The sequence below is a fragment of the Pelmatolapia mariae genome, linkage group LG10_11 (genome assembly GCF_036321145.2).
Source record: "Pelmatolapia mariae isolate MD_Pm_ZW linkage group LG10_11, Pm_UMD_F_2, whole genome shotgun sequence".
In the NCBI taxonomy this organism is placed as follows: Eukaryota; Metazoa; Chordata; class Actinopteri; order Cichliformes; family Cichlidae; genus Pelmatolapia; species Pelmatolapia mariae.
This window is the reverse complement of record NC_086236.1, coordinates 42,709,600-42,725,269: the sequence shown is the minus strand read 5'-3', so window position 1 is coordinate 42,725,269 and position 15,670 is coordinate 42,709,600. Positions and strand designations below refer to the sequence as shown.

Genomic DNA, 15,670 nt, shown 5'->3' with positions numbered 1-15,670 from the left:
CCACAGCAATAATATACATTTAAAATTCTCATTGGAGTGTGTGGAAGGGAGTGATGCAGAGAAAGAGAGGGGGCAGCTGAGAGTACATGCTGTAATAGCAACCATGTGCAGACTGGAGCAGATGAGGGTGGGAGAGAATGGGACACACCTTGGGTCTGTCTCCTGTGTTTTACAATTCATCATGTTTCAAAAGACAGCAGTAGCTAATCGAAACTGACGTTGTTCCTGTTTACATGGATGGGAAACACTGGGGATAGGCCTCAGTCATGGTGTAACTGTGGTGTTGGAACTGGTGAGTAATTGACTACTCATGCTGTGCCTAACAAACCTGTACAGTATAAGAGGAGGGATTTTTTTGATGTAAAGTAGTGGTCAAACACACCAGACCCACTTTATATGCTTACATGAGACCTGTTTGCATTTTAATTTTTTACTTTTTTCTTACGTCAGCCTCTGCTCCACTTTAACAAAGTGCTTCTGTGTATTCTGATCCAAACAGGTTTTCTTAGCATCTACAAATGTTTCCACACATTTGGGAATTTTTTTCAAAAAGTCAAATCATTTGGATATTCCAACTATATATGTCAGTTCTGGAAACATGTCCAATAAGTGATTTTGTAGGTAGCATTTAGTTTTAGTTATTTGTCTCATATCTATCCCATGGGAGCTAATGGCAGCTTCTTTGTAGCCTTAGAAGATGGCATTCTTTGGTAGCAGAATAAAGATGCCTGTTTTCATTGTCACTTGAAATCCAGCAACAGTGCTCGCGTTGATTTATATCATCTGTCACTGCAAGCTTTTTATTGCCACAACGGCTGGAACCCTCCTGACATCCGTTAGCTGGAGCCAAGCATAAAATCTCAGCTGCTTCATACACAATACCACAGTAACTACACAAAACAATTTGATTTTTGTAGACATTTCCAATATTGTAAGAAGTGCAAAATGATTTTTAGACCACAGTAAAAAGTCCCAGAGCATGCCTTTAATGTCTCTGTGGCTGTACGATGCTTCCCTTCTTTGGTCAATTTGTCCATGGATTCAATCAAATGAGTTATTTGATTTGTGTTCTCTCATAAAGCCAGGACCGACACAAGAAACTGATTTACAGATTAAAAAAAAAAAAACAGCAAATGTTCTCCAGTTTCATTTACTTCCCTTATCTCCATGGTAATGCTAACACACCAGCTTGCTTTGGTTTGAGATAAGGCCATGTCTTTTATTGCAAACAGACTTCTCTTTTTTATACCATAATTTTTGATCATAAAGTGGTAATTATTATTGTGTATTTACACTCTTTACCTTATAATTTCATGGCTTGCACATGTTAGTAGCCATACTGCTTACGTTAGCTGCTGATAGCTGTTATCAGTTTACAAAAAGCAAACATGATAAAGCTAAGTTACATTACCTAGACTTTTATGGTTTTCTTTCTTTGCATGTCAGTGAACAACAGGTCCGCCCTTACAAGGGTGGAGGTACTAGTACATCCATTAATCCATCCATCCTCCTCTGCTTATCCAGTTCAGTTGGTTTGCATTCATTCTAGTGATGGATTTTACACTTTTGAAAAATAGCATTTTGGTCTTTTTCAACAGTTTTTTAGGAAGTGTAACAGTGATGGTGCACTGCTGTTTTACTAATCTTTTAATCGCCTTAATTTTCCGTTGTGCTCTGGTCAGAAGCACAAAACACAAAAGCTTTTTTTTCCTTTCTTTTTCCCTCCTATTGTCGTCCTGCTAATGCTAATAACCTTTGCACTTTTTTTTCTTTCTTTTTTTTTTTACCAAGCACATATGCATCTGTGTCAACATGGCTTTCCCTTCAATGTTTTTATATACAGCTGCGTCGGCATGAGCAGACGCGAGGTGGTCGAGACCCTGTAGCGGGCGCTGACTCTTCATCGCGGCACAGTGGGACTGGACAGGACAGCGGCTTCGGCAGCGACAGCGCTCGCATCCGTATTGTGCAAATAGAGCAACAAAGCGGGGCCAGTCACCACTGCATTGCCAGACCCTCCCACAAGTCCACCATTACCAAGAACCTAAACTTTATCCCCTTTGACATCTTTCTCACCGCTAGTAGGCTGTCTGTGATGACCTATGCTTGCTCCAGCCCTCCAAAGGCAATTCCCTCTCTGTTGGATACTCCTGGCACACCGGAAAAGATGCAGCCTGGGGATAAGGTAAATAATAAAAGCTTGTCACATGGAAGCTCTTGCACGCATCAGTTTCTGGATCTCTTTGTTATCCACGTGTCTAGAATTATAATAGAAACCATGTACAATAGCATGCAGTGTTATTATGTTATTATAAGAGTTATAATGTTTGAGTTTTACAGCAGGTTGATTTTGTACAGTTGTCTAACTGAAAATAGAATTTGTAATTATTTTGTGTGTCTGATAAAAGTAGTTTCATACAGTCTAAATTATAACAACTCAATTTAATATAGTGCAACATGGACCATCAGTGCTCATCTATCCACATAATAACATTAATATATTGTATGTGTATTTATGCTGATAAATCATTTCAAAAGATTCCCACAGTCTAAGCAGATGTGGAACTCAAAGACATCTGGGCACCAGTTCAAGACAAGCCCACTCAAGATAGAAAAGCAAACAAATAACCGTGTTGGGCATTTGGAGCTGATAAATTAAACTTGCTCACATCTACACAGAGTGCACATTATGTTTTTTGGTTCAAGTTTTTATAAGCAGCACCAAACAGCCCAATTTGATATGTATAAGGTCAATAAGGTCAACAGAACCAAAGTAAGATCCTCAAATTCCAGTGATTTCATAGGAATCCTGCTGCAGTAGTAAGAGATTCCTTTTTATTTGATTCAGGTTGGAAAGAGTGCCCTCAACCAGCCTGAGACCAGCCTCCAGTCTGAGTCACATTCAGCCTCGGCATCCCCAACTCCAGATCTGCCTCCAGCTACCCAAAGTTCACTTGCTGGCTTGACTGCTGAGGACATCCTCAACAGCAACACCTCCCAGCCAGCCTCCCCACTGCTGAGAGGCAGCCTGCTCTCCCTGGATGGCCTGCCTACTCCGACACGCTCCTCAGCCCGTCAAGCACTTGGTGTAACCATAGTTAGGCAGCCTGGGAGAAGAGGGGCTGGCGACCAGGTGTTGGAACCCCTCTTATACCTACAGGTGATGCAACCTTCTGCTCTGCTCAGCTGTCACCACCGCAAACAGAGGATGGAGCTGTCTGTGTTTGATGTGTCCTTAAGAGGAGTAGCTGCTGACTACAAGTGTCTAGGTGAGAGAGATAAGTAAATATGTTCCACTGATTGGCTGGCGATACTTTTAAAGGGTAAATGGATTCGAATTTTGTTATTAAACTGTAGATCCTGGACAAATTGACTTCCATCTCCCCCCATGAGTCATATTCACTCAAACTAATAAATGTGAAATTTCCTGATGTTGACATGTATGCCCTTTTATTTTTCTATTCATGTTTTTATGTGCCTCGTTTTGTTCAGACCCGGGAAAGACTCTACCAGAATCTCTGGACTACAATGTGTTTTGGCTGCAGACAGTAGCAGGAGAGGTGGACAGTAAAACGGGGATTCCTCCCCCTCTGCTCTGCCTCCAGATTAAAGATTTCTTAAATGGACCAGGTGGGAATCGTGCACACACGCACACACTTTTGTATACTCATGCAAAAAAGGTGGGTGGGATTTAACAAAAGGGGGCAGTTTTTTTTGTTTTGTTTTTTTACACTGGTCCCGGTAGGTTTGGATGGCTTCTTTCCCTCAATATATGAAATCATCATTCTGTATTTATTTGGATTTAAATTTGTTTGATGATCCCAAACATTTAAGTGGGACAAATATACAAAATTCAGGGGCTAAATACTTTGTCACAGCGCTGTATTTTAGTTAAAACAACAACATGCTTCGTTTTTAGCACTGACTTGCACAACATCGTCTGGTGTATAATACCATCCAAAAATCCAGTTTCAGCTCTGGGTTCATTTTAGTCACTTTACCTTTATCCATAAGTTCTTGTTTTTCTTTCTGTGTTTAGTCTTATAACAGCAGTTCAAACTGTCATCCTTAAACACAGCAATTTCACAGCCAATGTTTTCTATATACTGCACAGTCCCAGAGTGAACACACGTGTGAGCATGTGATGAAAATTCTAAGTAACCTTATGGGTGTTTGCTTCAGAAAGCCACTGATATCGCAGGTGTCCGTTTCTTTAAACAGTACAATACAATCCCCTGTGGGTTTAAGCGTGTAGTCTCATGCTTCTTTGAATTTGCCTGTCACTGTGTTTGGTTCTCTATTTTTAGGTTGATATGATATCCATATGAGTAGCTTTAAGCTAAGGTTTTTGACCTAAGGGTGTGGTTGACATTCTACACAAATACAAGAGCAATAAATAAAAGTGTGAGTGGGCCTTTGAGTCTCAGTGTGCACAACCTTTTTATCCCTGTGAGTGTGTGTAGGCGCAGAACATCCTCCAGAGTTCAGCTCCCTGAACCCAGGCCAGATGTTGCAGATGCATACGCACTGACACCTAACTACAGACATACTTTGACATATAGCCCGTCTTTCTTCCACATGCATACAATCATGAACACATACTGTGCGTGTATACAGGGAGCCTCAGGATGGACTGTAGGTGTTATTGATGATAGTTTAGCAAAGCATATCACTCCCTTGCTCCCACACACTTTACTTCCTGCTGTCAGCTGAAAGCCCTTAGCTGCTCTGTCCACCTGGAGGCCCACAACACAATACAATGCAGCTCTATGTACACCCCAACAATCACACAGTACAAGCAAACACAACCAGATCCATCAGTGACGCCACTAACCAATGAGTGAGACCTTTGCACGAGTCCAGATTGCATAACTGTTTTAACAGATTTTAAGGTATATGGTAATAAATGATACTTCACAGTATGTACATTAAGGAGTGGAAAGAGAGTGTCCTGCAACATTGGTATGCTTTAATCTGCCTGTGGAAAAGGGTAAGAAAGAGGAGCAGTTATCGTTCAGGTGCATGGTGGATTAAATAGATTCAGTTTATTTGTTTATTATGTTAATAAAAAGTGTATATGGCTCAGTGTTGATTTTTCGATTTTACGTAATTTATTTATAGAAGCCCTGTCCTTTTCACTGAACAGAGTTATATCTCTAATGATAATTATGCTGTAGTTATATCTGATGCCTGAGTGCAGCTGAAGTGGAGATGCCAATAATTTGAAATTACAGTCAGGTGTTTCCCTTGAACTAATAAAGAGATGAGCTATCTCTCTCTCTCTCTCAGTAGGATTAGCTGCATCACAATCACTCACATTCATTCTCTTTACACACAAACACACACACACACACACACAAAGCCATACCACATGACTCAGACAGGATCCAGGCTCAGTGTGAGGTTGCTCCGGGTCAGGCTCTGCTGGAAATTTCGAGAATTGACCACACATGCTACTGGTTCTTCTTCACCCCTTCAACCACATAGTCACACACTCCGACACATGCATCCATACACACGCTTTCAGCTTTGTGTTGTTTAGTTGGATAACTCTCTGGGGAAGATAATTATCGTCTTCAAGGTCGGGGGAGAAAAGGAAGAAGTTACACAGAGCAGAAGAATCCCAATACCGGAGGTGGTTTTTGTAGAAGACCCTTATTCACAAAATGTTTGGACGGGACACTGACAAATTATTTTCTAATTCATAAATGAATCACTAAGTAGTTCAAGAAATGCCTTGACTAGGATTGACTAGCTGAAAACTGGATTATGAAGAACAAACGCATTTAGCATTTTATTCATTTGTCCTTCTGTTGTTTTTACAGGTGATTTATTTGTGTGTAAGTCTCTGTAACTATGTGGGCGCTGCTATGTGTATCATGTTTGGCGGCCCCTACTTTGATTTGACAGTTCTTCACATTTAATTTATCTCAGCCCAGCACAGACGAAGAGAAGACAACCGTGAGGCCACATCTTACTGTGTGTTTACAGCAATATGCTCGCAATTTCAGCAGCATTTATTCAGCAAGACCAATCAAAGCGGCCCTCCCAAGGATGCTGAGTGGGAAACACTTGTAACATGTGTACTGTAAACTGGATGGTGTTTCAGCATTGACCCCCACTCAGCAGCTGCTCATCAAATACATGCGCGCGCTCACATAAACATAACTAATGCCGATGCTTACAGAACGTCAGCCTTTTCAGAACTACTTGAGTTCAAGGCTTGACCAGCGGAGACATAGATGATAAAGTCCTGAGTGGATCGGGGGGGGGGGTTTCAACTCGAGCAGCAACCAGTGAGCACACAAATACGCATACTTTCCCTCCCTGCTCATTTTTTGTTAGTCATGTCCAGAATCGTAACTGCTACCACTCGAAGTCGAGATCCGCCTTTCCTCTGTAAAGAAGGAGCAGGTGATAGATTAGCTTGAACAAATTGGAAACACTGCTCTCTGTCCCTGGTTTCTGTCAAACCAGAGTTCGTAGAAATGTTGTCATTTACTGTATACAAGGGTGTGCCCCTCCGAACCATCCAGAACCTCTCTGATTCAAGTCATCTGAGTGACTTTTTTGTAATGTTGGGAATCAACAGGTACCCCCCAAAATATTGTTTGCCCTTCCGAACCCAGAAAGAAACACATGCCCTTCACATACAGGTCCCGCGTAATTTGACACATTGCCACCTGTGTCAGACACAGGCTTTCCACTGTCAAGTGTCAAGCATGAAAGTCAGCTAGAGAATTCAGAGGGGAGGGGGTGGGAATGAAAACAATGTTTCTGGTGGTTACGCATAATCACATATACCAACGCCAGGTTCAAAGTGGGGACAGCATCACACGTGACCTCACCAAAAAGCCACAGTAACCTGGGTAGTAAAACGTATTTGATCTCCCACACTACTTTGCAGAGGGGTGTGTGTGTTTGTGCGTGTGTGTATACCTCTGTTAGACCTTGATCTTCCACTTTCTCCAGTGCTAATAGAGGCTGACACCTGAGAAGGGCCAGTCTGTGAGTCCCTGCAGCCTGTTCACATTAAGGCCTGTTATTTAAAAGTATGCGAGCACCACCTTTCAGCCTTCAGGCTGGACGTTTGCTCTTTGCACAAGCCTTCTACTGACAGTCGCCAGTTTAAAATATTTGTTACATTCAGGGCAAACGTCAGAGCTAAATCATTCGTATATGTGAATCTCATTGCTGTTAATGTACTTTTTTCAGTGCCCCTGCTTGGTGACAAAGGTTTCACCACATTTCTTTCAATATTTATATTTCTTGCCTTTAAAAAAAAAAATCCCAGTCACCCATGGCCCCTGCTGGCACGCTGCTGGCAGTTTAAAATAAGAGTGACATTTATGTTTTTCCTTCACTTTACAGTATATATGGTTGAGGGAAGGCTTTATCGCATGTCACATCTTAATCCATAAATACAGAATTTACACTTTAGTCTGTAAAACCTAAAAGCCTTTCTTTCCCTCTTGAGGTTAAAGTTTCCTCTTTTTATGTCATCTTTGCCTAGTGAAATCACATGTTCCTACATCTGTCTCTGTTTCTCACAGATGATCAGTTCTAGAGAGGAAAAAAAAACACATTTTGTTCGATATGTGGAAATTTGATAAACTTTTGCAAAAAAACACAGGAGGCTGTACAGATGCTGTGGCTGTCTCTTCACAGTACTAAACCCCGATAGATAGCAGTGGCCTGTAATCATTTCACACTATAAAAAGAAGGAAACTTACTCTTTTTCCCACCATTCCTTAAGGAATGCTTAAATATAGAAATGGAAATTTAATATTTAACAATAAATATTCAACTGTGTTGCTATAGGTTTAATATACAGTGTATACATTATGACATCCTGGTTACGAGCAGGAGGGAATTTATTCACTTTTCTTAAAAATCTAACTTTTCTTTAAAAGTATATACAGTTAATGCACAGTTTAGTGGAATATTTTATTGGTCATCGTTATTTAAAAGGTTAGTACCTTATTTCAGACATGGGCCTTACATGCAAGAAGGATAACTATAACCATGAGTTCCAGTCTAAAAAGTCTTTGGGTTATAGTTAGCCGTATCGACTTGGTGAGTTTCAGATTAGTGAAAAAAATAGAAATACCTTGCCATCACTTCAGATCTGCCGTTGGTGGGGGGACAGGACCGGTAGGGTGTAGAAAGGAACTGGGAGTGAGTACAATGATAATGAGTACCAGGTCTCCATGTGCCGGGAGCCAGGCCATGGCACTGGCTCTGGCTGGTTGATCAGGGACATCTTTACTTGATTACGGGGATGGGTTGATTAGGTTGTGGGTGGAGGAAGAGTAAAAGATAGAAATGACTGAGCAAGAGAGAAGAAGCAGAAAGATGGCTTACATGAAACAGACGGGGAGAAAATGTATTGGTGAAGTAACATGGGAAGGGGAACAGAGGAACCTGGATGAACAGCTGCGTACAACTATTTATTTCACCACTGTAAAGTTTCCTGGTGATAAGTCAAGTGGAAATGATAAGCTACATTGCACAGCAAATTCCACCTATCCTTCCTCCAGCTCGTCTCTGCAGTTATCCTTCCATTTGACCATGTGCTTTACTTCCGCTGAATTAAAAGAGAAAGTATCCCGAAGGCAGATTCAGTCTGTGTGTGTGTGTTTTGGCCTTTCACTCTTGGCAGTGTTCCCGCTCATGTCATTTAGTGCTCTTACCTGGAGAGGAGGTAGACAGGGGGCCTAAAACCCTTAAGAGGCTGTAAACACTGGGGCCTTGATGAGACCATGAAAAACAGCTGCACTAGTTTTTTGGGTTTTTTCTTCTTCTTTTTTTTGCTTCCCTCTCCCATCATCATGAGCAAGTGGAAAAATGGGATAATGGAAGTGGTGTAAAACGGCATTGAGTTAATTCATGTGTCTCTGTATATTCCAGTCAAGTGTTTGAAGGCTGCAGAGCACCAGAGAGTGAGAGAGAGATTGAACAGGAGAGAGTGGTCTCAAATTTACGCGGCTGGCACGAAGAAAACATTCTCTTCTGCTATTCCGCAGTGTCACATTAGGATGTTACAACGAGACAATCAGGAATTTGTGCGTGCATATGTGTCCATCTAAGACGAGGAGAAGAAAGAGTTTGAGACTGGACCCAGCTGTCCTTTTAACAGTTTGCATGCAAAGTTGAGTGATTAGAAGAAGAGAAAAGTTTGATTTATGAGACACAGCACCATTTAGTATCCCATGGGTCAGATAGCTGAAAATCTGCTCAGTGGGACATTGATGAAGCCTGCCTTGTCTTAAAGCCCCCAAATGGATTTTATCCAATTTATGATGTTTTTCCAAATTTCAACAGCAGGTTTTAAAGACCAAAGACCACAGCCAACAGTGAATTTATTCAATTTTAGTTCCCATTTTGACATAGTTTAAGAGGCCCTGCTCTACAATTGGACAAGCCTAAATTGTAACTATATTATAAAAATATATACATATATATATATATATATGTGTGTGTGTGTCTATATGCAAACAAAACACACAGATTCCCATAGAGATCTAGTTAGTCTGTTTCCATCATGGCGTATTTTTGTTTTTCCTGACTAATAAGTTATGTTTTTATTACCTGCTCAAACACTTTGCTCTCTCTGCTTCCAGCCCAGTTTTCTGTATCACTCAGCACTTCATAAATACAAGTCAGGATGTGCACAAGCACATGTCCACAGAGGGCGTTGTTGTTTGTAAAGTTTGCTAACAGCACAGATTGACTAACACTCTTTAATTTTGTATTTAATTTTTTTTTTGCTTTGTTGTCTCTCATCTGTTTTTTGTTTTTTTCTCTCCACAGCTGAACTGAACATGGAGCTATCACGTCCCTTGAAAATCAATCCCACTTTGGCAAAGCTGGAGCAGGCCAAAGCTTACCTGAATAAAATCCTACCGAACTATACATGGGACAGCTCAAGTAAACCACCGTCTGCTTCCTCCACCCCTCATTCTTCCCCTGCAAAGACACTTCACAGGGCCTTTCCTCCTCGTGCAGACAAACAGCATCAGGCCTCAGCCCTGGGTAAAGCCAGCAGTGTTGGGGCGCTGGCACTCACCTTTCACAAGGTTTCTCTTCGGACTGCCCAGATTTTAGTGGTTATGGAGACTGACACTCATCCAATGAGGCCCAGCATGACAGTATCAGTGTCGGCCATGGCAGGAAGTCTGAACATGAAGCCAGGGTCTAGGATAGAAGGTGAGTAAACCTGTTTTTTTTGGGGGGGGGTTATTACAGGTCAACTTAACAGGAACCAGAGGGACCAGCAGTGAATGTGCATGTAATGTTTGGTTACCAGGGTAACCCCTGTTCTCTAATATCCAAGCAAAGGTATCTTATGATGGGAAGCGCATTTCAACATGACCATGAAAGCTTCACTAACTTGTCTAAGACGGACTAATGACTTCTAGGATTTTGAAAAATCTTTCAAAGTGATTTTTTGTTTTGAACCACACACCTCTCTCTCTGAACTGATCCCACAAACTGTTGAAGGGAGGTGAATAAACAGGAAACAATGAGGGAACTTGTGCTCTTCCTTGACTATGGATGGGGAAAACATTGTTAGCTGTTACACAGCTTAGAGTAGAACGAAGCATCTTCCTCATGCTGCTTCTTTGGGGGAGGAAAGAACAATAAACAATCCATCGAGTGCTCAGGGCATGGATCTCCATGAGTGCTGCCTGCTGTGCTTCTGGCAGCAACCACAGTTCATATATTGTGTGTCATTTGTTTCCCTCCAGAGGAAGGGATAATGGCTTGATGCAGCAGCAGGGGTGGTGACAACGCCAGTGAAAGATGTTTAACTGTAATACTCTTGTGTCTGTGGCCAGTAGGACACTTGCTCCTCAGGGGACTGGACACTACTTTCCAGCCCCCTGAAGCCTACATTGTTGAAGTCTACATTGCACTCTGTCGTTGTGAAGACCGGGAAGGCCGGCAGTGGTTCTTACGGTGTGACTTTGTGGGGAAGGCAAAGGTCAAAAGCATCACCGTGCTTCTTCCTCAAGTCACTACCCTGCACAGTGGTTACTGCCCCCCCTAAACAACTCCTTAGCACATGAAAGCTCATATGGGGAATCCATATTGACTTGCTTGTCAAGCAGGCTGGAGAGACTGAACTACAGTGATTTCTCTCCTACTATGGCCAGGCCTATGATACAGCCATAGTCCTACATTGAAACCCAGAAACCCAGAGAATAAGCTCAATAACAACACATATCTTCTCCCAAGTTGTAGTCATCCAGTGGGAGGCTTATGTCCTGAAACAATTCAACCTAATAAGCTGAGATCAGGGTGACCATATTAGTACATGGAGGCTTTCAAACATACCATGTTACTTGGGAAGGATGGCTCCCTGATGTGAATGTGAATTGATGGTTTAGGTGGAGATGATGTGAAGGTGATAGATCACTGGGCAGAGGGAGAATAGAATCCTCCTCATCCTCGTCGCTATTGTCTCTGAGGGGATCAATCAACAAGCTCAACTTCTTCTCTGCGTTCCTCTCTGGAGTCGAGGAGCTGTTTGGAAAGACAAAGAAATTTGGCCTCTGAGTCTTTGAACATGTCCACCCAGCTAGTGTCAGCTGAGTTTGGTTTGTCACTGGGCTTTGCCACAGTACTGGAAAAGCAGCAATTTGCTTTTGAGGCTACCGACACTTGCAAACAGCGCTACAGGGTTCTTCCTATCATTACTTGGTAATGCTCACAAGAGATGGAATCTGTTAGCGATGGTGCATATTTGACACCCATACAGGCGATGTAGAGGTGATGGGACAGTTAAATTAATAATCCTTGTCCAAGACTGCTGAGGAGCTCTAGTGATCTTACCAGGAAGAAAACAAGAATGTCTGGTTTGGGGCCAGAGGCTATTAGAAAGGGAGTTGGGGAATCCGGTGTCCTTGAAGTGATTGGTCTGTTTTAGACAGACTTGATGGTAATGGAGCTTCTGTGATTGATGACACTATAAGGTGCTTCTCATAGTGGGATAGCGATTGATGTTTGAAGGAAAGCTAATGGGTAACAGTTTAATGGTATTGCCTAAGCACAGTTTACATTGTGAACATGGAAGTTAAGTAGGAAAACAGAACTGTGAGTCATTATTTTGCAGATTGCTAAAAATGGGCTTGGACCTTAAATGACTCATTGTTACATGTTCTTTTTGTGAAAACTGAAAAACATCAAACTCGCGATGTGATCCATTTCATTCTGCTATATTTCAAGATATGGCTACTTGCTTCAAGGAAATTCTTGAAACAGGTGGAGCTATGTTGGAAACATCTGTCATGACTTCACCCTGTTTGGCAGAAGTAACCAAAATTTAAGACTCTGTAATACTCTGTACTAAATGTACATGCTTTTCTGTGGCGTGTCATTTGTCTAGTACCCGAACTCAGCATTTGGGCCAAGAGAGCAATGAATCCAGGCACCTTGAAAATACAGTACAGTTGCAAAGTGCTCCAGATATCCTATACAAAATGTAGTATAGAACAGATTGTTCATTCATGTGCTCACCTCAATTACATTTTTTATTCCTTCAAATTAAAAAAATATGCCTGAAATGCAACATGTTTGCTCTGCAATATGTTTAATTCAGCAGCAAAAGCCCTAAACCATTGTTTTGGTGAGTGTGTGCCTCTTTATGTGTTGTAGCTTCTGTATATCTATTGATCACTATGTCACTGCATACCAATAGTGAAAGTATTTTCTTTCCATGCTTGTTGTATGATGTCTTTGCCTGTTTGGAAGGTTTTACATTCTGTCATTTACTCCCAGTGATGAACACTGGGAATCAGATCGCACTGTTGCTTCTATTATTATTTGGAATATTGTTGTTTTTTACATGTGCTAGCAAAGTCCTCATCTGCCAACAACAGGGTTTGACAGTAAACTGTGAAGTGAGATGTTTGTGTTAGTCTTGGGTCTAAAGTTGTAGGACTGGGTGTATTTGATTACGTGGGTATGTGTGCATTTGGACATGAGAGAGACAATTTTTTTTACGCAGTTATGTATGAATGTGTTTGAGGGCAAGATGTTTGTTTTTGTGCTAGAACCAAACCCTGCCTTCATCAACACTGACTATTATCCAGGAGGCTTCACAGTGTTTCCATTATGACAATCAGAACCGCTAATGCTAATGTAAATTAAAGAGCTTCCAATTTCTTTGTGCAGCTGGGTGTGAGCCGGCGCACTATAACAGATGATGAGGGATTTTTAGTTTGTTTTTCACTTTTGCTGTTTTTTGGCACGTCTTCTAAATTGGACAGTAGATGGAAACAGAAGGATAAAATAGGTGGGGGGGATTAGGGGGGAGGAGATGGCATGCGACGTGCTGGAGATGAAGAGGAAGACTTTCTCATTATCGTTCAGGTAGATGTTTTTTTACCTCTGTGCCACTGAGCTGCACGTCCTCTGTTTACTGGGGCTGCAGAAGAACGAGGACAAGCTGAAACAAGGCTCCCTAAGTGCCTGCATCTGTTTTACAGATGTTGTTATATAGGGTTACTTCAGATAAAATGATTGTCAAAAATGTTAATTAAAACCTCAAACAATTTGCACTTTGTTTACTCGAATCTGCATAACTGCACGGTGACACAATACTCAGCAGTGCTGCCCTGAACTGATTTTCACCAGCTTTCAGCTTTCATCCATCTTTGATGTGTTGACTTTGATAAACACAGTTGAAACTGTGTGTGCAAGGCAGTGGGAAAAAAGCAGTTTAGAGACAATAGCGCTAGTATGAAAGCTAATCCCGTCCCACTCACTGTGCTTTCGAATGACTCTACTATTTATAGTTATTACTCTTTCTTTTGCACTCAGTAATACGTTTCAAGAGATCCGTTCATAATAGTTCTTTAATTTGTTTACTGTAAACACAGGAAGTACAGATTGATTTGCCGTGAACTGTCTTTTCATGGGTATTGCTTTCTACACAATTACCAGCACACTGAAAGCAAGCCACTGTTGCTCTTGTGCCATTAGAGCCTGACTTGATGCAAATAAAAAATATGGGGATCAGGACCACTGGTGTTTATTGACATCCACTGGGTTATTCATCCTCAGTTTGGCTCTAAACGTCTTGAAATACTGGTTGTTGTTACGCCTCGAAAAACATAACCTCATGCGCGTCTGTTCCGAACAAGACATTATAACAACTGCCATAAAACTAATGCTGTCATCATGTACGGCAGACGTTTTACTCAACTCCTCTTACATCATATCTGAGTGCTTTGTGAAATACCTGAGACATCTTAGATCCTCTGTACAGATCTCATTAAAGACTGTGATATTTCATTTCAGCGCCTTTTCTCAGAGCACATGCTGAGCCATGATTTGAGTAAGACTTGGGAAGTTTACGTGGCACTAAATGCTTGTAAAGAGCCTCTTGTTTATATGGGGTAAGACATTAAAGCAAACTTCTGAAGTTACCCTTCTGAATAACATGTTTATCTCACCCAGTTGCATGCGGATTTTTTTTCTTTTTGTTTATTTGACAACTTAAGCACACTTATAGATCACAACACACACGGCTTTTTTCCCCATGGGTTTCTTCACATAGCGTTTCCAGATTTGTTGCCACTGAAAGGAGACAAACTGTCTCCAATTACACAGACTGATCACTAGTGACATTAGATGTATCTGCTGACTTTTAGCCTTAGCTGCACTGCCTCCATCACTCACCACTCTGGCCTACTCTGTGCCTTGGAAAGCGAATACCTTGGAATTTTCCAAAGATAAAGGTTGGGATTCCCATTCTGTAAGGTTGAGCCTTTGAGCTGCCACAATAAGTCAGCAGGAATGACCCCCCTGGGAGTAGCTGAACATGAGAGATGTAAGACAGGAGAATGTAGTGCAACTGCTTCTACAGTATGTATTACTACTGTTGCTGCTGTTGTTGCTGTGCTGGTCCTCAGTGGCAGGCTAAGACTGATGGAGCAAGTCCCGAGCAGACCTCACGTTGAGGCCTGTGTGTGTAAGGAGAAACGGGAGAGGGAGGAAGTGGGAGGGAGAAGTTGCGAAAGAAGAGAAGCAAGGGGTGTTGAGGATAAAGTAATAGAGGGAGAATAAAGTTAAAGCAGATTAATTAAATCAGGAACAAGGGAGTTGACAAAAGAGCTTGTTGGAAATGGATTGTGACTGGGAAAAGGAGAAATACTCACTGAGAAGATAGGTGGCACATAAGGCCATAAGAGAGAGGCATAAGGCACATGTAGACATGTATAAGAGAGGGCAGGGAGGCCACACTGTGTCCAGTGCAAGATCTCCCCAATATTTGTCATTGCGCTCACCCTATCCTACCCTGTCTTCATCATCCATGCAACATCTGGGGCTCTGTACCTGGTCTTGGCAACCCCCTCTCTGCCAGGGGACAAGATGGAGAGAGAGGGGATTAGGTTGACAGTGAGGTGTGTTACCAGATCCTGTGTTAATGAAAAGCAAGTGGAAGCCCCGCATTCCTCCCTCCATCCACGAATCACCACTCCCCAAGGTAGGGGGGCATTTGTAGTTCAATGAAAGAAAGAAAGGAGGTGTGCAAAAGAGAGAGAACAGATGTCTTGGGGTCCATGAAACAAGACCCTCCCTAATCTCTCAGCTCTCTGACTGCTCATAGAGTGCCCCTGATTTCCTAAGAATGCACACACCCACACGTCCATAGACCCTG

General features: G+C 41.9%; 1 protein-coding gene across 3 annotated transcripts in view; it reads left to right on the top strand.

The window, feature by feature from the left end:
- LOC134635624 (intermembrane lipid transfer protein VPS13B-like) overlaps positions 1 to 15,670 on the top strand; it is a 292,458-nt gene that overhangs the window by 204,864 nt on the left and 71,924 nt on the right. For all 3 annotated transcript variants that reach the window (XM_065471728.1, XM_063485027.1, XM_063485026.1), the window contains 4 exons: positions 1,844 to 2,185; positions 2,849 to 3,269; positions 3,493 to 3,630; positions 9,814 to 10,209. In XM_065471728.1, the coding sequence (XP_065327800.1) occupies positions 1,844 to 2,185; positions 2,849 to 3,269; positions 3,493 to 3,630; positions 9,814 to 10,209 (1,297 nt within the window). The remainder of the gene's footprint in view (positions 1 to 1,843; positions 2,186 to 2,848; positions 3,270 to 3,492; positions 3,631 to 9,813; positions 10,210 to 15,670) is intronic.